The 22,327-nt window shown below is 49.4% G+C and overlaps 2 protein-coding genes across 5 annotated transcripts in view; both read right to left on the bottom strand.

Annotated features, from left to right (window-relative positions):
* Positions 1-453: 453 nt before the first annotated feature.
* LOC135523021 (YLP motif-containing protein 1-like) lies at positions 454-3,255 on the bottom strand. Its single transcript, XM_064949748.1, has 5 exons — positions 3,249-3,255; positions 2,662-2,729; positions 2,289-2,380; positions 1,965-2,234; positions 454-1,914 (listed from the first exon to the last, which is right to left on the bottom strand). The coding sequence occupies exons 1-5, from the start codon at positions 3,253-3,255 to the stop codon at positions 1,293-1,295; spliced, it is 1,059 nt and encodes a 352-aa protein (XP_064805820.1). The 3' UTR covers positions 454-1,292.
* LOC135521991 (cell adhesion molecule 4-like) overlaps positions 454-22,327 on the bottom strand; it is a 241,878-nt gene continuing 220,004 nt past the window's right edge. For 2 of the 4 annotated variants that reach the window (XM_064947847.1, XM_064947846.1), the window contains exons 4-9: positions 22,074-22,235; positions 21,586-21,676; positions 20,034-20,206; positions 9,390-9,491; positions 5,269-5,397; positions 454-3,404 (exon numbers count right to left, since the gene is read on the bottom strand). In XM_064947847.1, coding sequence (XP_064803919.1) covers positions 3,295-3,404; positions 5,269-5,397; positions 9,390-9,491; positions 20,034-20,206; positions 21,586-21,676; positions 22,074-22,235 — 767 coding nt within the window. In that variant the 3' untranslated portion in view covers positions 454-3,294. Of the gene's footprint in view, positions 3,405-4,101; positions 4,176-5,268; positions 5,398-9,389; positions 9,492-20,033; positions 20,207-21,585; positions 21,677-22,073; positions 22,236-22,327 lie in introns of all 4 variants that reach the window. The other 2 variants (XM_064947848.1, XM_064947849.1) reach the window with 2 other exon arrangements.

A 22,327-nucleotide genomic window follows, 5' to 3' on the forward strand; every position in this document is an offset into this window, starting at 1 on the left:
ACTGTCCTTTTGCCTCCCTCTGTTCCTCTCTTTATCTGTTCCTCTCCCTCTCTCTCCCTCCCTCTCCCTCCCTCCCTCTCCCTCCCTCTCTCTCCCTCTCTCTCCCCCTCTCTCCCTCTCCCTCCCTCTCCTCCCGTCTCTTCCCACGATTAATTACCAGTCATGGATCCTTACATATGTTTTTTATTCTCTTTCAACCCCTCATCTGTTCTAGCTCTTTCTAGCCTTCCTTCCTTCCTTCCTTCCTTCCTTCCTTCCTTCCTTCCTTCCTTCCTTCCTTCCTTCCTTCCTTCCTTCCTTCCTTCCTTCCTTCCTTCCTTCCTTCCTTCCTTCCTTCCTTCCATCTTCCTACCTTTAGCTCTCTATTCTCTATTGATGTTGTCATCTGCTGTGTCTCTTCTCCTCTCACCGTGTTTCAGAACATTTCTAAATAAAGACGAACAGACTCGTCTCCTGTGTTATTTCTGAAGTATTTTTTTATTTTGTCGTGCTTTGTATCTTTTCCCCTATAAAGAAAAAGTTAGCTATATCAACATGACTATAAAATAAACAGTAGTGAAAGACGAGAAGAAGGGACAAATAGACACAGGAGACAAAGATAGAAAGAACTCGAGAGATAGAGTCAGAGAGAAGTGGAAAGACAGCAGTTTCTATAGAAGAACCAAAAACAACAAACATGGGAGGTGTACAGTTATAACATTTACAATAATCATAACAGTAATAATAATAACAATCATAACAGTAATAATAATAACAATCATAATAGTCCAAATAATAACAAGAATTAATAAAAAAATCAATAAGACCTCAGGTATTTCATAAAGACAAATTTTTTCTTCATATTTTCTGTTTTGATCACTGGACACTAGTTTGTTTTTGTACCTCGAGGCTAATAATGTGTTAGTATAGTAGCTTCATAACGCTTTCAATAGTAAACTGTTTTTTTCTCAATTTCTTAAAAGATTAATTTAAGTTATCTTACTGTTTACATTTTTATACAAATAAAGAATTGAGAGATATGTATGTATGTATGTATGTATGTATGTATGTATGTATGTATGTATGTATGTGTGTGTGTGTGCGTGTGTGCGTGTGTGCGTGTACGTGTGTGCGTGCGTGTGTGTGTGAGGTTGTGCGTGCATGTGTGCGTGCGTGTGTGCGTGTGTGTGTGTGTGTGTGTGTGTGTGTGTGTGTGTGTGCATGGCATTCAGAAAAATATCCATCATGTATTTTTCTTTATTCATTACTTTCCTTTCACTCGTTTTGTTTCTCTATAAGACATTGTAACATTTTTATCCCTTTAAGGGCATTTTAAAATAATTATGATTTTCCTTAATGTGTCTCGTCGACTTATGTTCCCTTTCTTCTAACTCACGAAAGGAGACTGGCACTAATCCTTTCTTTATTGGCCAACAATAGAGGAGAGATAAAGACAGAGAGAGAGAGAGGGAACAAGGGGGAAGACGGGGACTAGAAAGAGAGGTGAAGAGAGAGGGAGGGAGGGAACAAGGGGGAAGATGGGGACTAGAAAGAGAGGTGAAGAGAGAGGGAGGAAGGGAACAAGGGGGAAGAAGAGGACTAGAAAGAGAGGTGAAGAGAGAGGGAGGAAGGGAACAAGGGGGAAGAAGAGGACTAGAAAGAGAGGTGAAGAGAGAGGGAGGGAGGGAACAAGGGGGAAGATGGGGACTAGAAAGAGAGGTGAAGAGAGAGGGAGGAAGGGAACAAGGGGGAAGAAGAGGACTAGAAAGAGAGGTGAAGAGAGAGGGAGGGAGGGAACAAGGGGGAAGACGGGGACTAGAAAGAGAGGTGAAGAGAGAGGGAGGGAGGGAACAAGGGGGAAGAAGAGGACTAGAAAGAGAGGTGAAGAGAGAGGGAGGGAGGGAACAAGGGGGAAGAAGAGGACTAGAAAGAGAGGTGAAGAGAGAGGGAGGGAACAAGGGGGAAGACGGGGACTAGAAAGAGAGGTGAAGAGAGAGGGAGGGAGGGAACAAGGGGGAAGAAGAGGACTAGAAAGAGAGGTGAAGAGAGAGGGAGGGAGGGAACAAGGGGGAAGACGGGGACTAGAAAGAGAGGTGAAGAGAGAGGGAGGGAGGGAACAAGGGGGAAGATGGGGACTAGAAAGAGAGGTGAAGAGAGAGGGAGGGAGGGAACAAGGGGGAAGACGGGGACTAGAAAGAGAGGTGAAGAGAGAGGGAGGGAGGGAACAAGGGGGAAGAAGAGGACTAGAAAGAGAGGTGAAGAGAGAGGGAGTGAGGGAACAAGGGGGAAGACGGGGACTAGAAAGAGAGGTGAAGAGAGAGGGAGGGAGGGAACAAGGGGGAAGAAGAGGACTAGAAAGAGAGGTGAAGAGAGAGGGAGGGAACAAGGGGGAAGACGGGGACTAGAAAGAGAGGTGAAGAGAGAGGGAGGGAGGGAACAAGGGGGAAGACGGGGACTAGAAAGAGAGGTGAAGAGAGAGGGAGGGAGGGAACAAGGGGGAAGAAGAGGACAAGAAAGAGAGGTGAAGAGAGAGGGAGGGAGGGAACAAGGGGGAAGAAGAGGACTAGAAAGAGAGGTGAAGAGAGAGGGAGGGAGAAAGAGAGAGACAATTCAAAGAAGAGAAACAACAGTTCTGTTCTGCGAGGAAAGCAGTCATTCATAACGGGAAGGTTTCTAAATTACCCAGAAAACATTGGCAGACTCCCTAGAACGGACGGCAAATACAATACCTGGGCCGTCTGCAGAATTGACTGAATAGTTCAGAAATACTTTAAGAGACTTTCAGGGTAACACTCTGCAATGTTGTCAAATAATTATAGATGAGCTGCTCTCTGTAGGCTGATGTGCTTTGGCAATTTCAAGTAATCAAATTGAGCATTCAAACTCAATAGTTTCTGGAAATCATACCCACCCCACCTGTTTGTCTGTGCCAGTTATGGATTGAACATTTTGGAAATTGAATTTTTTTCTCTTTCCTCTCTCTCTCTCTCCCTCCCTCTCCAATTACCACAGGGGAGGAAAGTGCTGAGGCTCTCTTTCTTGTTATCTCTTCGCTCTATCAAAATAATGACCCTATTATCACTTTCCCCTATCTCTGTCATCCTCCCTCGCTCCTTCCTCCAGTACACCTACAGTATGGCACAGTTGTAATGTAAGGGCTGGACGGATCGTCTCTCTTTCGGTCCCTGTTGTGGTCTGTGTTGTGGTCTGTGTTGTGGTCTGTAATGTGGTCTGTGTGCAGTAGTATTACAGTCGACTCAGAAGGCCACCCGTCATGGCGTGTTGGGGGAGGGGTGTGGGTTTTGGGGATGGAGGCTACAGTAGGTACTCCTTCTTGCCCTGACTGGCATCATTCCCGTTGAGGAAAGCCTCCTGGACCTCCCCGTGCTCGTCCAACCCACTGGCCTCATGGGTAAGATATGAACCTGGGAGAGGGAGAATGAACACAGAGAGAAAAAAGGAGAGAGGGAGAGAGAGGCATTGAGAGATGCAAAGACAGAGGGGAGAGGAGGAAGAGAGAGAGTCATAGAGAGAGAGAGAGAGGAGGCAGAGAGAGAGAGAAGGCAGAGAGAGAGCGAGTGAGCGATAGAGAGAGGAGGCAGAGACAGAGAGTGAGGAGGCAGAGAGAGAGAGAGAGAGAGAGTGAGCGATAGAGAGAGGAGGCATAAAGAGAGAGAAGGTTGTGCAGCAGAGAGAGAGACAGAGGAAGCAGAGAGAGAGAGAAGGTTGTGCAGCAGAGAGAGAGACAGAGGAGGCAGAGAGAGGAGGCAGAGAGAGAGAGAGAGGAGGCAGAGAGAGAGGAGGCAGAGAGAGAGAGAGGAGGGAGAGAGAGAGGAGGCAGAGAGAGAGAGGCAGAGAGAGAGAGAGAGAGGAGGCAGAGAGAGAGCGAAAGAGAGAGGAGGCATAAAGAGAGAGAGAAGGTTGTACAGCAAAGAGAGAGAGAGAGAGAGAGGAGGCAGAGAGAGAGAGAAGGTTGTGCAGCAGAGAGAGAGAGAAGGTTGTACAGCAGAGAGAGGGAGACAGGTGAAGGGGTGTGGAGGTTAGTTGTGACAGAGTAATATAATCCTTGTGACATTCTGTGAACCCATCAAAGCAATCTTTACCATATTGTTGAAGTCCTACCTGTGATTAATTATTAGTTCAGTTAGAATTAGGTCAGTACCAATTAAGTATAGGCTCCTGGGTACGATATGAGCCTGACAGAGGAAGAGGGGGAAAGGAGAGAGAGGGCCAAGCATGGTGCAAATAGAGAAAAAGAGGGGCGGAGGCATAGAGAGAGAAAGATAAGGGTAGAGAGAGACACAGAGAGAGAAAGATAAGGGTAGAGAGAGACACAGAGAGAGAGGGAGAGAGAGAGAAGGACGGTGGGTAAGTTAGCTACGGCAGAGTAATGTAATAATAAGAGAAAGTCAAACTATCAAACTAAAATCTTTAATTTCTCTCTGATTTCCATCATCAGTTCAGAATTTAAAGGGCCAGACACAGATTAAGCCTAGGCTTGGATTAAAAAGCGATTTCAATCCTTTGAGAATGCTTTTTAGTCGAGGAGTAAGTTTAATTTGTATCCGGGAAACCTGCCCAACAAGCCCAATCATGTTCAAGCTGAGTATCACTGCAGGAGCCAATGGCAGTCTCTTCGTGGATAGTGTGTCTGGTCAAGGCTTTGATTGGCACATTGGCAGCCACAGCAGGACAGAGACAGGGCCCTAATAGTGATTAATTGTAATAATGATAATGATTGGTTGTAATGGCTCTGTCTATTTGCTGATTGGCATTCTGGCTGCATGGCCCCTCCCTGGTCTCAAAGGTTCTACTCCTGGATAACTTTATTGGCACCGAAGGAGGAATCAGTGGGCTGCCAGAGGCTGTTCAAATTATGGGGGAGCGTGGGTAACAGTGTTTCATTTTTTTTTGATGTGCCCTGATACAGTAAACCATAGGGGTCATTAAACAACATGCACCCACTGTGCACCCAACATGCACCCACTGTTTATAGCATACATTTCCCACCAACCCTCCTGGCTAAGACACAAGGTCGTTTGTCATGTTCTGAGGAGAGATAGGAAAGAGCGTTCCCTTTTCCTTCTCATCCCCCTATCTCATTCCATCCATTTGGGTCCATCTTTTATTTACTCTTTTTAATTCACTGAGACAGATATTGTAAAGTGATGTGAGGCGTGACCATTGAGAATTCATGGTGGCCTCACCTTTAATGGAATTCATATAACTTTTCAATAGTGTGAATGCCATGTGTGTGGGTGTGTTTGTGTGCGTGCCTTGGCGTGTTACCTTTCTGTCGGACAGAGCACCAGACGGTGACGATGAGAACACAGATGACGGTGAAGACCAGCAGAGCCAGAACGCCCCCTATCACAGCGTACGGTACTGCACTGTGGGTCTCAATCACTGCCCCGGGGTCTGAGAGGGACGGAGGGAAGGACGGACGGACAGAGAGACAGAGAGAGACAGAGACAGAGAGAGAGAGAGAGAGAGAGAGAGAGAGTAGGGGCAGAGATATATGTGGAGGAAAGAGAGAAGGAGCATTAAATCAAAGTCTGTACATCCCTGAACGGTGAGATCATCTACTGTATCTTTCACCATATCTGCATTATTACCCACAGAACACTGGCGATTGGAAGAGCTCAGACCAACAGAGCTCCGGTATACAGAGAGCACCTTGAGTCAGAGGCAAGTTTGTGTTTACACCACAGACACTCCCAGAATAAAGACGATTCATACCGACTGGAGTGAAAATGTGGAGTGACCACCTGTGTGTGAATACATAGTGCCAACCCTGCCCAGGAGACAAGGACACATAGGAATGGGCACGGTCCAAGACCTCGACCAGACTGGAATTAAAACAGGAATCATTAACACAATGCTAACAAAAGACCACAGCCACAGAGAGGTGGAGGATGGATGAAGAAAAAAAGAGGAGGGGAGAGAGCAAAGACAACTTGCAAATGAGAAAGTGTGTGTGTCCGTCTATCTATCAGTGGCAGCACGGGCAAGACAGAAAAATAAGAGTGTAGAAGCGTCTGTTGAAAAGTCTGCCGGAGCAATATTTCATGACGGATGAAAAATTAAGCGCTGCCTTCCCATGGTGCATTTCTCTCCCTTGCTGTGCCCAAAGCTCGGTGGGTAATGAGTGACAGTATAAAGGAGCCCGCCGTTCTCCCCACGTGCCCAATAACGCTCCCGCATCGCTCTCTCTGACATTCAAACATGAGGCACAGCAGGTGCACACCTCCTGACTGTCAGAAAGAGCAGAATAATGCTCTGCTCCCTCTGTTTCATCTCTTCCCCTGAGAGATGGAGAGAGAGAGAGAGAGAGAGAGAGAGAAGGAAAGAGAGGTAGAAAGGTAGTGAGGGGGAGGAGAGTGGGAGAGGGAGAGAGAGAGAGCAAGAGAGAGAGAGAGAAGCAATAAGACAGAGAAGACGGGATATGATGAGAGGTAATAGAAAATAGAGGAAAATACAGACCTGGAGAGTGAGGATGAAGGAGAGAGAGAGGACACACACACATGGACAGAAGAGATCCCAGTGGTGTCCCTCTGTTCTGTGTGATGACAGCCACTTACTCACAGTGGGAGACAGAGAAGCAGCTTGGCTTAACTGCCCTGCCATTGTGTGTGCGTGTGTGTGTGTGTGTGTGTGTGTGTGTTTTCAGGGCCGGCTCCAGGCAAAAGCGACATAAGTGGTCGGTTAGGACCCCAGAGAAAATGATAATAATTCCTGTCATCATATCCCTTCTTCCCTGTCTTATAGTTCCTCTCTACCTTCCCCCTCACCACCTCTCTTTCCAACTCCCTCTCCTTCCCTCATCTCATCTATCTATCCATCCATCTATCTGTATATATAGTATATACAGCTCTGGAAAAAATTAAAAGACCACTGCAAAATTATCAGATTCTCTGGTTTGACTATTTCCAGGTATTTGTTTGGGTAAATTTAAAAAAAAATAAAATTACAAATAAAAATATTGTCATTTAGAGCATTTAATTGCAGAAAATGACAACTGGTCAAAATAACAAAAAAGATGCAGTGTTGTCAGACCTTGAATATTGAAGTCCCATGATGGTAGTGATGGTAGTGATGGTGGTGATGGTAGTGATGGTAGTGATGGTGGTGATGGTAGTGATGGTAGTGATAGTGGTGATGGTGGTGATGGTAGTGATGGTGGTGATGGTAGTGATGGTAGTGATGGTGGTGATGGTAGTGATGGTGGTGATGGTAGTGATGGTAGTGATGGTGGTGATGGTAGTGATGGTGGTGAAGGTGGTGATGGTGGTGATGGTAGTGATGGTAGTGATGGTGGTGATGGTGGTGATGGTGGTGATGGTAGTGAAGGTGGTGATGGTGGTGATGGTAGTGATGGTAGTGAAGGTGGTGATGGTGGTGATGGTAGTGATGGTAGTGATGGTGGTGATGGTAGTGATGGTGGTGATGGTGGTGATGGTAGTGAAATTGGTGAAGGTGGTGATGGTGGTGATGGGAGTGATGGTAGTGATGGTGGTGATGGTGGTGATGGTAGTGATGGTAGTGATGGTGGTGATGGTGGTGATGGTAGTGATGGTAGTGATGGTGGTGATGGTGGTGATGGTAGTGATGGGGGTGATGGTGGTGATGGTAGTGATGGTGGTGATGGTAGTGATGGTAGTGATGGTATGAAGGTGGTGATGGTGGTGATGGTAGTGATGGTAGTGAAGGTGGTGATGGTGGTGATGGTAGTGATGGTGGTGATGGTAGTGATGGTAGTGATGGTAGTGAAGGTGGTGATGGTGGTGATGGTAGTGATGGTGGTGATGGTAGTGATGGTAGTGATGGTGGTGATGGTAGTGATGGTGGTGATGGTAGTGATGGTAGTGATGGTGGTGATGGTAGTGATGGTGGTGATGGTAGTGATGGTGGTGATGGTGGTGATGGTAGTGATGGTGGTGATGGTAGTGATGGTAGTGATGGTGGTGATGGTGGTGATGGTAGTGATGGTAGTGATGGTAGTGAAGGTGGTGATGGTGGTGATGGTGGTGATGGTAGTGACTGCCCATTACTGAATATCTTATTAACCTTCATTTAGTCACATTATTTTACTAAAATATTTCTGTTGTGTATATTTTATTTGATATTTTATTCAAATCACAATTTTGTAGTTCTTCAAAGTAAGTAAAGGCATACTTTTATGACTGCTGAATAGCAACTATCAATCACTTTGTGTATTTAGTGTATTTTCAGGTAGCGATACCTTGCGAAGCAACAGCTGCTCTCTATATCCCCTCACGATCGCACATTCTTCTGTCTCTTCTGTAGCAGGCATAAAAGAAACACAGACCGGACATGTAGATGTGCAATGGATTATGGTCATTGTAGTTAATTACCAATTACCCCCCAGTATTTTCCGTATCCCTCCATCCCTGCCTGCTGTCCCAGCTACACCTCTGTAGAAGTAGGCAACAAAGACCAGGTCCCTCTTCTAGAATGTGCAGGAAACTGTTCCTCTCCTTCTCATTCCATAACTCAAACCATTGGCTCCAGAGGCACAGCTGGCACTCAAAGATATTTGGTGGGCTGTCCTTAACCAGCTCAATACACAACACTGCTCCTGAAGAGTTACGTAGGAGAGTGGCAGGGGCTCTCTGTCTGCTGCTGAGTTCAGAGAGGTACAAGAGAGGTTCTCCGAGAAGGGAGGCACGAAAAACCGTGGTACTGATGTAAAGTCTGCCAGGCTGGGTGAAGACGAGCTGGACTGTGTGCAGAGCCAACCCGGCATAGCATAGCAAAATGAGTAGAATTGCATACATTTTTTAATAATACTTTTTTTTTCTCTCCACCCCATGGCAAAATGTGTTAAACTGCAGGAAATCAACTTTAAAAACATACAACCAAACCTCGCTAGTGCCCCCAAAAGGCTAGAGCTGGCCCTGTGTGTGTTTATGTGAGCGTGAGTGTGTATGTGTGAGTAAGTGTGTATATATGCGTGCGTGCGTATGTGTGCGTGTGAATGTGTCATTCCACCCACAGATCCTTGTGTCCCTCACAGAAGTCCTATGGCCGTCCCATCCCTGGGTCTGTAACAATAACAACAGTAGCTGTGTGCTCCCACCCAATGGGACTTACACACTGACACAGCCCCAACACAATCACTGAGTGGCCAGAGCACAGCATCAGCCAGCCATTGATGAGAGTGGGGGGATGTGTGTGTGTGTGTTGGTGAGAGTGTGTGGGAAGGCCAGTCAAGGGAAGGTTACAGCGGACAAAGGGAGAACATGTGTCAGTGACGGTGACAAGAAAAGGACAGAGAAGAGAGGAGGAGAAGAGCTGCTAAGAGGCGGTGATTGTGACCATGAAGGAAGGGAAGAATGGAGAGATGGAGAGGAGGAGTGTGTTAAGGGTGAGGGAGGGCTGTACGTTACCTCGGGGGTCCGGTGCGTAGCTGGGGGTTAGGAGGAGGGTGGTTGGGTGGGAGGTGGCATGATGGGAGGTGGGAAGTACCATGGTAGTGACAGACACATTCTCTACAACAGACAAGGTAAGGGTAACACACTATTCTCTACAAGACAAGCATAGTTATCTATGAAAGACAGGTTCTAGATCAGTGGTCACCAATCGGTTGATCGCCATCGACTGGTCGATCTCCAAGGCATTCCTAGTCGATCAGCAATGTTTTTTATTTTATTATTTTTATTTGACCCCTTTTTCTCCCCAATTTCGTGGTATCCAATTGTTTTAGTAGCTACTACCTTGTCTCATCGCTACTCCCTTACGGGCTCGGGAGAGACGGAGGTTGAAAGTCATGCGTCCTCCGATACACAACCCAACCAAGCCGCACTGCTTCTTAACACAGCGAGCATCCAACCCGGAAGCCAGCCGCACCAATGTGTCGGAGGAAACACCGTGCACCTGGCAACCTTGGTTAGCGTGCACTGCACCCGGCCCGCCACAGGAGTCGCTGGTGCGCGATGAGACAAGGATTTCCCTACCAGCCAAACCCTCCCTAACCCGGACGACGCTAGGCCAATTGTGCGTCGCCCCACGGACCTCCTGGTCGTGGCCGGTTGCGACAGAGCCTGAGCGCGAACCTAGAGTCTCTGGTGGCACAGCTGGCGCTGCAGTACAGCACCCTTGACCACTGCGCCACCCGGGAGGCCCCAGCAATGTTTTTTGTAAAAAACCCAATGATAAAGCCTTTGTTTTGCACTGTTGTCAGTAGGTGCACTTGATTCAGCAGCCCTAGCGCCGGGAAGGCATTTTCAACCATGTCATGTGTCTGCAGGTATAACTCCACCTACCTGGTGGGCCCAGGGAGCTTATCAAGTACACCAATAGGCCTACCACTGGCCAAACAGATAGCTCAGATAACTGTGTCTGCAGTTTCCTCGAGCCATAGACTGTAAAAAGAAACCTCGAACGCATAGCAAAGTTGATACAGTGAGATTTCAAAACTTTCTAAACCACAACAAGAGAGAGACTCAACGAATACAGCAAAGAGCTGCTGTTTTTATGAGTAAATTCATTGTTTAAGTTGTTATTCAGCCTGTCGACACTTTTATATGCCATAAAATGTGCATTCTCCCTACTTCCACTCACGCAACAACCAGCACTGCATTAGCAATGAATGACTATAGAAGTGTTCCAATAAGCTTCCATTGTTATTATTAGTGGCTTGTGTCTTTTATAATATCAAGGAATAGTTCACATTCTCTGGACATAGGAGTAACAACATGAATTGGTGCATGAGGCAGAAATAATGCAGTGAGACTTGAGTTATCTCTGGAAGACTGTCATCTCCTCAGCGGAGGGGGCGAGAGCGGAGGGAGGGAGAGGGGAGGGAGGGAGAGCGGAGGGCGGAGGGAGGGAGAGCGGAGGGGGCGAGAGCGGAGGGAGGGAGAGGGGAGGGAGAGCGGAGGGACGGTAAGCGGAGGGAGGGAGAGCGGAGGGGGCGAGAGCGGAGGGAGGGAGAGGGGAGGGAGGGAGAGCGGAGGGACGGTGAGCGGAGGGAGGGAGAGCGGAGGGGGCGAGAGCAGAGGGAGGGAGAGGGGAGGGAGGGAGAGCAGAGGGAGGGAGAGCGGAGGGAGGGGAGAGCAGAGGGAGGGAGAGCGGGGGGAGGGAGAGCGGAGGGAGGGAGAGCGGAGGGACGGTGAGCGGAGGGAGGGAGAGCGGAGGGAGGGAGAGCGGAGGGACGGTGAGCGAAGGGAGGGAGAGCGGAGGGAGGGAGAGTGGAGGGAGAGTGGAGGGAGAGTAGAGGGAGGGAGAGCGGAGGGGGCGAGAGCGGAGGGAGGGAGAGCAGAGGGAGGGAGAGCAGAGGGAGGGAGAGCAGAGGGAGGGAGAGCGGAGGGAGGGAGAGCGGAGGGAAGGAGAGCAGAGAGACGGAGAGCAGAGGGACGGAGAGCGGAGAACGGAGGGAGGGAGAGCGGAGGGAGGGAAAGCGGAGGGAGGGAAAGCGGAGGGACGGAGAGCGGAGGGAGAGCGGAGGGAGGGAGAGCAGATGGACGGAGAGCGGAGGGACGGAGAGCGGAGGGAGGGAGAGCAGAGGGAGGGAGAGCGGAGGGAGGGAGAGCGGAGGGAGGGAGAGCAGAGGGAGGGAGAGCGGAGGGACGGAGAGCGGAGGGAGGGAGAGCGGAGGGAGGGAGAGCGGAGGGAGGGAGAGCAGAGGGAGGGAGAGCGGAGGGAGGGAGAGCGGAGGGAGGGAGAGCAGAGGGAGGGAGAGCGGAGGGAGGGAGAGTGGAGGGAGGGAGAGCAGAGGGAGGGAGATGTATTGTCAATGTATTGGACCTATAGCCTACTGCAGAAACCTCATTGATACAGAACTGGTTTTAATAGCTTAATGTTGCATAGGTTTACGTTTTTTAAGTCTTGATTAAAAACAATCTGAGAGGCCTCCCTAGTGGTGCAGTAGTCTAAGGTGCTGCAGTGCTAGCTGAGCCACTTGAGATTCTGGGTTCGAGTCCAGGCTCTGTTGCAGCCGGCTGCGACCGGGGGACCCATGAGGCGGCACACAATTGGCCCAGCGTCGTCCGGGTTAGGGGAGGGTTTGGCCGGCAGGGTTGTTCTTGTCCCATCGCGCACTAGCGACTCCTGTGGCGGGCCGGGCGCAATGCGCTCTGACCAGGTGTACGGTGTTTCCTCTAACACATTGGTGCGGCTGGCTTCCGGGTTAAGCAGGCATTGCGTCAAGAAGCAGTGCGGCTTGGCTGGGTTGTGTTTCGGACCTTCGCCTCTCCCGAGTCCGTAGGGGAGTTGCAGCGATGGGACAATTGGATACCACCAAATTGGGGAGAAAAATATAAAACAATCTGAGTCAGAAAAGGTTGGTGACCACTGTTCTAGATGGTATGGTTACTACAGACATAGGATCTACTATACCATTTCTAGGGAGACAGACACTGGCAAATGACATCGACACATTCACTGTAAGACAATGGTTGGGATGCAGACGTATTTTCTACCATAGACACATTGTCTATGACTCAGTAGCTAGGGAGACAGAAGACATTGTGTTTGATGGAAGCATTCTCTGTGGAACAATGTTATGGGACAGACACATTCAATATGAGACAATAGATTGGATACTGACACAATGGTAAGGTAAAATGCCTGTTGAGAGACAGTGGTTTTAAGTGACTGAGACAGTTGGATTGAGTGAGAGGCTGTGAGCACGGCGCGTGTGTGTGAGAGTGTGTGAAACACTTCATCAAATTGTCCATTTGAAACAGCAGGGTGCAGTAGATATCTGTTTCATTGAACCACCGTGTCTCTCTCTCACGAGCCACGCACGCACGCACGCGCACTCAGGCACACACGCACTCACTCACACACACACACCTCGTTCTAGGGTAATTTATTGGTAACTACTCTTCCGCCTGCTCTCCCTCTCTCCCTCTTCTCCCTCTGGCCCTGAGATCCTCCATCTCTTCTCCCTCTGCCACTCCTTTTACGTCAGCATAACCCTCATCCCTCTCTCCTCCTCCTCCCCTCTTCCTTTCAGCCTGCCTTCATTCACTCGTCCACATCCTCCCTCTATCCCGTCAGCGTCCAACCTCAGCCTTCCTGTCACTTATGCAAGACACAAGTGTGAGTTTGCGGCGTCCATGTGGGTATGCATACATGTGAGTCAGAGAGACAGGTATGCATACATGTGAGTCAGAGAGACAGGTATGCATACATGTGAGTCAGAGAGACAGGTATGCATACATGTGAGTCAGAGAGACAGGTATGCATACATGTGAGTCAGAGAGACAGGTATGCATACATGTGAGTCAGAGAGACAGGTAGGCATACATGTGAGTCAGAGAGACAGGTAGGCATACATGTGAGTCAGAGAGACAGGTAGGCATACATGTGAGTCAGAGAGACAGGTATGCATACATGTGAGTCAAAGAGACAGGTAGGCATACATGTGAGTCAGAGAGACAGGTATGCATACATGTGAGTCAGAGAGACAGGTATGCATACATGTGAGTCAGAGAGACAGGTATGCATACATGTGAGTCAGAGAGACAGGTATGCATACATGTGAGTCAGAGAGACAGGTATGCATACATGTGAGTCAGAGAGACAGGTAGGCATACATGTGAGTCAGAGAGACAGGTAGGCATACATGTGAGTCAGAGAGACAGGTAGGCATACATGTGAGTCAGAGAGACAGGTATGCATACATGTGAGTCAGAGAGACAGGTATGCATACATGTGAGTCAGAGAGACAGGTATGCATACATGTGAGTCAGAGAGACAGGTATGCATACATGTGAGTCAGAGAGACAGGTATGCATACATGTGAGTCAGAGAGACAGGTAGGCATACATGTGAGTCAGAGAGACAGGTAGGCATACATGTGAGTCAGAGAGACAGGTATGCATACATGTGAGTCAGAGAGACAGGTAGGCATACATGTGAGTCAGAGAGAGAGGTATGCATACATGTGAGTCAGAGAGACAGGTATGCATGCATGTGAGTCAGAGAGACAGGTAGGCATACATGTGAGTCAGAGAGACAGGTAGGCATACATGTGAGTCAGAGAGACAGGTAGGCATACATGTGAGTCAGAGAGACAGGTAGAGAGTTCACTCTTAGAAAAAAAGGTACTATCTAGAACTAAAAATGGTTCTTTGGCTGTGAGAGAAAGAGTTCACTAAGGAATGGGTCAGTATGTGAGTACGTGTGTGTGTGTGTGTGTGTGTGTGTGTGTGTGTGTGTGTGTCTCACCTGAGGCAGAGGGATTCATGAGCAGGGTCAGTCGGCTAATTAGTTGTACACTGATTCATATCTCTTGACCGTCAAAACTACATTCTGGGAAGACATAAATAATGACTTCTCTCCATTTCTCTCTTTCATTCTCTCTACCTCCTCTCTCCTCCATCATCCTCTCCTCTCTCTACTCAAATCTCCCTTCTTTCCCTCAGGCGATCCACCTCAACCTTAATCACTCTCCTCTCTCCCACGCACTCTTCCATTCTGCTTCCACATTCCCTTGTTCCTTTTCCTATTCCACTCCTCTATTCTACTCTCTCTCTCTCTAAAGCTGATTTACTATGCGGCTGTACAGCCAGTCAGCACACCGACAGACATCCTCCTATCATATTGTTATTCTGTACACTCGCCACTCAGACACCTATATTCACGGCTGTTTTCCATTTGCATGTTGAAGTTGTTGTTAATGACATTTCTCTCAAATATCATTCCTTAAACGAGAGAGATAAAACACTCTTTTCTGTTCCGTTGCTGTAGTAGGCTATGCGTCACTCACAACACAAGGCTAAATGTCATCTAGCCGCTGGTCAGAAGGCCTCGTCCCTTACCGCTGCTCCACATTGATTTGGTCACACAGCCTACACTACATACACTTCTCACTTTCCCCCTTCCTCCCCCTCTCCTAACCCCCCTCCTTCCCTCTCTCCTAACCCCCCTCTATCCCCCTCTCCTAACCCCCCTCCATCCCCCTCTCCTAACCCCCCTCCATCCCCCTCTCCTAACCCCCTCCCTCCCCCTCTCCTAACCACCCTCCCTCCCCCTCTCCTAACCTCCCTCCCCCTCCCTCTCCTAATCTCCCTCCCCCTCACTCTCCTAACCCCCCCCTCCCTCCCCCTCTCCTAACCCCCCTCCCTCCCCCTCTCCTAACCTCCCTCCCCCCTCTCCTAACCCCCCTCCCTCCCCCTCTCCTAACCCCCTCCATCCCCCTCTCCTAACCCCCTCCATCCCCCTCTCCTAACCGCCCTCCATCCCCCTCTCCTAACCACCCTCCCTCCCCCTCTCCTAACCTCCCTCCCCCTCCCTCTCCCAATCTCCCTCCCCCTCCCTCTCCTAACCCCCCTCCCTCCCCCTCTCCTAACCCCCCCCTCCCTCCCCCTCTTCTAACCTCCCTCCCCCTCCCTCTCTTAACCCCCCTCCATCCCCTCTCCTAACCACCCTCCCTCCCCCTCTCCTAACCTCCCTACCCCTCCCTCTCTTAACTCCCTCCATCCCCCTCTCCTAACCCCGCTCCCTCCCCCTCTCCTAACCCCCCTCCCTCCTCACCTCCAAACCCCCTCCCTCCCCCTCTCCTAACCACCCTCCCTCCCCCTCTCCCTCCCCCTCTCCTAACCCCCCCTCCTCACCTCCAAACCACACTCCCTCCCCCTCTCCTAACCTCCCTCCCTCCCCCTCTCCTAACATCCCTCCCTCCCCCTCTCCTAACCCCCTCCCTCCCCCTCTCCTAACCCCCCTCCCTCCCCCTCCCTAACCCTCCCCCTCTCCTAACCACCCTCCATCCCCCTCTCCTAACCCCCTCCCTCCCCCTCTCCTAACATCCCTCCCTCCTCCTCTCCTAACCCCACTCCCTCCCCCTCTCTTAACCTCCCTCCCTCCCCCTCTCCTAACCTCCCTCCCTCCCCCTCTCCGAACCTCCCACCCTCCCCCTCTCCGAACCTCCCTCCCTCCCCCTCTCCTAACCTCCCTCCCTCCCCCTCTCCGAACCTCCCACCGTCCCCCTCTCCGAACCTCCCACCCTCCCCCTCTCCTAACCTCCCACCCTCTCTCTCACCACTCTCTCTTTTTCTTTAGTCATTCATTAAATAGAGGTATAATTTATTCCACCTAATTCGTGACTTAACTCATTACCCTAACCACTGCACTCATCTTCTCCCAAATCACAACTATATCTCTCCATCCATCCCTCAAGCCTTCTCGTTTCTCCCATCTCTCTCTCTCTCCCTCCCTCCCTCCATCTCCAACACTCTCTCATGCAATTCAATTCTAATGGGCTTTATTGGCTTACAGCAATCCATTTCATCACAGCAGCTCAGTTGAATGACATTCTGTAAGCAGACCCTCAGGGCTTTGCAGAGACAATCAGTAACATTCTCCTCTGAGCTCCACCAGCAACACCACCACCATCCCACCACAACGCCATCCCACCACACCACATCCACATCCACGCCATCCCATCCCACCACACCACCACCACGCCATCCCACCACACCACATCCACGCCATCCCACCACACCACATCCACGCCATCCCACCACACCACCACCACATCCCACCACCATGCCATCCCACCACACCGCCATACCACCACACCACATTCACACACACACACACACACACACACACACACACACACACACACACACACACACACACACACACACACACACACCACACCACACCACACACACACAGACACCACACACACAGACACCACACACACACAGACACCACACACACACACAGACACCACACACAGACACCACACACACACAGACACCACACACTCACAGACACCACACACACACCACACACACACAGACACCACACACACACACACACACACACACACACACACACACACACACACACACACACACACACACACACACACACACACACACACACACACACACACACACACACACACACACACACACACACACACACCTGCTGAATAAAGATTTTGCGGCATTGGGCCTGGCTCGGCAGAGACTCACCAATCTCTCACTCTCTATCTGCTTTTCAAAGCATCACCTAGCCTCGAAAATCGAAAAGCTCCTGCAACAAATTGGCCTCCGATTTGTCCTGATTTTGCGCTTCATGGCCACATCAGACACTAGATAACTCTGGGAGCTGGTTGACAGTGTGAGGGGGAGAGGGCTCGTTTTTCAGAACTGTCATAATGAGCTGTTTTAGCTGACTCATCATCGCCATAAAGCCCTGCCCTGTCAGGCGACCCCACCCCAGTTCACCTTGGGATTTCCAGTGGCAAGCGTGGCTAATCCAGCTTTGGCAAGCCCCTAACTGAACACTAACCTGGCTTCGACATCTCTCTCCCTGCTTCCTCTGCCCCTCTCTCTGTCCCTCTTGGACTTGACAAGACATGAACCCTCCAGGGAGCTCTGAACTACAGTACACGCAGAAAAGAGGGCAACCTACTGAGAAGGTGAGAAAGCAGAGAGAGGATAAGATATATAGACATTTAGAGAGAAGGAGTATGGGAAAGATATATAGACGAGAAAAACAGGAGGAAAGAGGGTAGAGAAAGAAAGAACAAATAGGATTGGTTGACAGAGAGAGAGGAAGGGAAACATAAAAACAAGAAGAAGAAAGAACGAAGAGACAGAAAAAGAAGGACCATTCTAGGAGACGGACGATAGAGACCAAGGAAGAAGAACCATTCTAGGAGACAGACGATAGAGACCAAGGAAGAAGAACCATTCTAGGAGACAGACGATAGAGACCAAGGAAGAAGAACCATTCTAGGAGACGGACAATAGAGACCAAGGAAGAATAACCATTCTTGGAGACGGACGATAGAGACCAAGGAAGAAGAACTATTCTAGGAGACAGATGATAGAGACCAAGGAAGAAGAACCATTCTAGGAGACAGATGATAGAGACCAAGGAAGAAGAACCATTCTAGGAGACAGACGATAGAGACCAAGGAAGAAGAACCATTCTAGGAGACAGATGATAGAGACCAAGGAAGAAGAACCATTCTAGGAGACAGACGATAGAGACCAAGGAAGAAGAACCATTCTAGGAGACAGACGATAGAGACCAAGGAAGAAGAACCATTCTAGGAGACAGATGATAGAGACCAAGGAAGAAGAACCATTCTAGGAGACAGACGATAGAGACCAAGGAAGAAGAACCATTCTAGGAGACAGACGATAGAGACCAAGGAAGAAGAACCATTCTAGGAGACGGACGATAGAGACCAAGGAAGAAGAACCATTCTAGGAGACAGATGATAGAGACCAAGGAAGAAGAACCATTCTAGGAGACAGACGATAGAGACCAAGGAAGAAGAACCATTCTAGGAGACAGATGATAGAGACCAAGGAAGAAGAACCATTCTAGGAGACAGACGATAGAGACCAAGGAAGAAGAACCATTCTAGGAGACAGACGATAGAGACCAAGGAAGAAGAACCATTCTAGGAGACAGACGATAGAGACCAAGGAAGAAGAACCATTCTTGGAGACGGACGATAGAGACCAAGGAAGAAGAACTATTCTAGGAGACAGATGATAGAGACCAAGGAAGAAGAACCATTCTTGGAGACGGACGATAGAGACCAAGGAAGAATAACCATTCTAGGAGACAGACGATAGAGACCAAGGAAGAAAAACTATTCTAGGAGATGGACGATAGAGACCAAGGAAGAAGAACTATTCTAGGAGACAGATGATAGAGACCAAGGAAGAAGAACCATTCTAGGAGACAGACGATAGAGACCAAGGAAGAAGAACCATTCTAGGAAACAGATGATAGAGACCAAGGAAGAAGAACCATTCTAGGAGACGGACGATAGAGACCAAGGAAGAAGAACCATTCTAGGAGACAGATGATAGAGACCAAGGAAGAAGAACCATTCTAGGAGACAGATGATAGAGACCAAGGAAGAAGAACCATTCTAGGAGACAGACGATAGAGACCAAGGAAGAAGAACCATTCTAGGAGACAGATGATAGAGACCAAGGAAGAAGAACCATTCTAGGAGACAGACGATAGAGACCAAGGAAGAAGAACCATTCTAGGAGACAGACGATAGAGACCAAGGAAGAAGAACCATTCTAGGAGACGGACGATAGAGACCAAGGAAGAAGAACCATTCTAGGAGACAGACGATAGAGACCAAGGAAGAAGAACCATTCTAGGAGACAGATGATAGAGACCAAGGAAGAAGAACCATTCTAGGAGACAGACGATAGAGACCAAGGAAGAAGAACCATTCTAGGAGACAGACGATAGAGACCAAGGAAGAAGAACCATTCTAGGAGACAGACGATAGAGACCAAGGAAGAAGAACCATTCTAGGAGACAGACGATAGAGACCAAGGAAGAAGAACCATTCTAGGAGACAGACAATAGAGACCAAGGAAGAGAAGGGCATTTTCTTGAAGCGTGGACGTACTTCAAAGCCAGGCATGCCTAACTTGTGTTGCACAGTGAGAGAGAGAGTGTGGCTTTAGCTCTGGTGGTGGCTGACGATGGCTGCTCTGGCAAGATGCTCTGGCTCCTCTCTCAACGGAGGATAGTTAGAGTGTTGTTTGACTCCTGCCGCTCCTGCCACCTGCTGCCACTGCTCAGGAGATGGTGAGGAGGGAGGGAATTAAGGGAGGAGGGGAAGGGGGGAGTAGGGGGGATGATGAGGGGGCACAGCCTAAGGCAACCCAAATGTTACACAACAACCCCCCTCTTTCTCCTCCTCCTCCACTTTCTCTGATCTTCAGCTGTCAGATGTGAAGGCTGCACTGACAGGAGTAACCACTAGGGGTCCACAGCCTTGTGGTACACTGACTATACTGACTACAGATGATGAGTTAACAACTCAACTCAACCCCTAGCCCGACCTCCTATGCCCCTCGCACATCTGTGAAGCATAAACAACTGATGATGTGGCTCATGCTTTTGATGTCTACATCTGTGTCTGTGATACGCTTCTGGTGTCTCATTCAAAAAGCTACGATAGGATTGGACGGTGAATGGATTCGGAGGATATGGAGGGTAAGCTGATCCTAGATCTGTGCCTTAGGGCAACTACTCGCCGCAAGGCAGTGGTTGTCATGGCGACGGTGGCTCACCGTACACCAGCAGCGTGTAGTGGTCGGCGGCACGGCCGTAGTTGTTCTGCGCCTGACACAGGTAGGTCCCGTTGTGTGATTGGCTGAGACGGGACACTTGGAGGGTGGGGCCAGAGATCTCCGCCCTCTCAGGTAAGGTGTCATTAATCCTAGTCCACTGGACATCTCTAGGCCTGCAGAGAGAGAGAGCGAGGGAAAGAAGAGAGTGAAAGAGAGAAAGAAGAGGAAGTGGAAAGAGTAAGTGAAATTAGATAGAGTGGGGGAGAAACGAGGGGAGCAAGAGGGGTTAGGGAGAAGAAAGAGAGAAAAGATAATACAGTATAAAAATAAGACAGAGGTGGAGGGAGAGGGAGGTTATGGGAAATAAAAGGCGAGGAGGGAGAGAGAGATTTTAAATAAGACCAAGGGAGAGGAAGACAGCATGACAGAAAAGAATTGAGGAGATTTATGGACAGAGAGAGAAGGACAGGAGAGGAGAGGGAGCAAAGAAAGATGTTGTGTCAGATGGAGAGAGGAAAAGTGGGACATGGTAGGAGAGAGCCGGGGAAGGAGATAGACAGAGATTTATGGGGGAGAGATGAGAGAGGGAGAGGCAGACAGGAAGACGGAGAGAAAGAGGAGACACAAAAGACAAAAGAAAAGTGAGACAGAAGGCGACTGAGACAAAAGATTATTGGATTACATGAAACAACGAACACACCACACAATCTCACACAAAGCCCTGTGTGTGTGTGCATCCCCTGTGCTGTGCTGACTGTCCCTCTCATCCCACCCTGGCCAGATTACAATCCCAGCTCATCTACACCCTAATCCCTCAGGAAGCATCTAATTAAATCCCCCTGCTCATCCACACACACACACACACACACTTTAATAAACACACCCCTCCAACAAAGACAGGCAGTGTAATGAATTGGTGATGAACGGTTAACAGGAAGTTTGTCCGGGGCTTGAGAGTGATGGGGGTACCGGAGGTGTTAAGGAGAGTGTGGTGAGGTCACTCCAGCGTGAGATGAGGCAGGGGCAGTCCAGTGGATCGATCACCACAGTCACATCTCTCATGTCACTGTCCCCAGCAAGGCTGTTACTGATCCTCACTGGGCCACACATACTGGCTCTTCAGCCTGGCTTTATTGTGGGGCTTTACTATGCTTTTACTCACCACACACACAAACAGACAAACAAGTAAACAAACAAACACACACACAAAAATAAACACACACACACGAGTGCATTCACACACAAACCAGTTCTTATAGAGCTTAATGAAGAGGCTTCAGTTGCCTCAGAAACACACATGCACAACACACACATCACAGTGTCTAACAAGGGGCTTGTTACAGCCTCCTCAGACACTTTATCCAGAGAATGTCTCAACTCCAAACAGCTGTAGCGTGGGCACAGTATACATACACAGCAAATGCACAAGCCAATCAAACAATCTCATCACACACACACACACACACACACACACACACACACACACACACACACACACACACACACACACACACACACACACACACACACACACACACACACACACACTCACAGTGGGTTTCCAGTGATGGAGCAGGTGAGGCTGAGAGAGTCTCCCTCTCGGAGGATGCCAGGGGGAGGGATGATCCTCACTGTGGGGGCAACTGGGGAGAGAGGAGGAAGGAATGGTTACCATGGTAACCAATCAAGAGTGACGGTTGACGGTTCTGTTATCATAACATCCCTCAGGGTGAAACAGCTGCTGCTTTGTTAATGGCTGCAGTGAACAGACACATCTGAGGAGGTATTCATGTGTGTTGCTGTGAAAGCCATGCAGGGCCATTTAAGCAGCAACAGTTTGGCAGCGACACTCATTATGCAGATCTAAAAGGCAGAAAAATGCTGATCAAACTCAGAACTGGTGCGTTGATAAGTAATTTATAACAGAAGGGTTGACCACCCCAGACACCAAACACAAATGAGTCGTGACCATCAGAAATGACGGTGATACAGCTTCAGTGTGCTGCCATGGTAACCCTCGGTGGCTGACCAGTCACTCACAGTGGACGTCGAGGCGGTAGTGGCGGACCCTCTTCTGCCCCCCCAGGGCGGGGTGGGATGCCTCACAGCTGACCGCTGCCCCGTTGTCTTTTCTCTCCACAGGGAGACGGATGGTGCTGGACACACTCACTGTCTTCCCATTTTCCTGCTGGGACACCACACCTAGAGAAGGGAGGGAGGGAGCACATCAGAGTCAGACAGAGGACGAGGAGAGAAGGAAAAGGCGCTGGTGAAAGAAGAAAGAGAGACGGGAG

Source organism: Oncorhynchus masou, chromosome 30 (assembly GCF_036934945.1).
Source record: "Oncorhynchus masou masou isolate Uvic2021 chromosome 30, UVic_Omas_1.1, whole genome shotgun sequence".
Taxonomy (NCBI): Eukaryota; Metazoa; Chordata; class Actinopteri; order Salmoniformes; family Salmonidae; genus Oncorhynchus; species Oncorhynchus masou.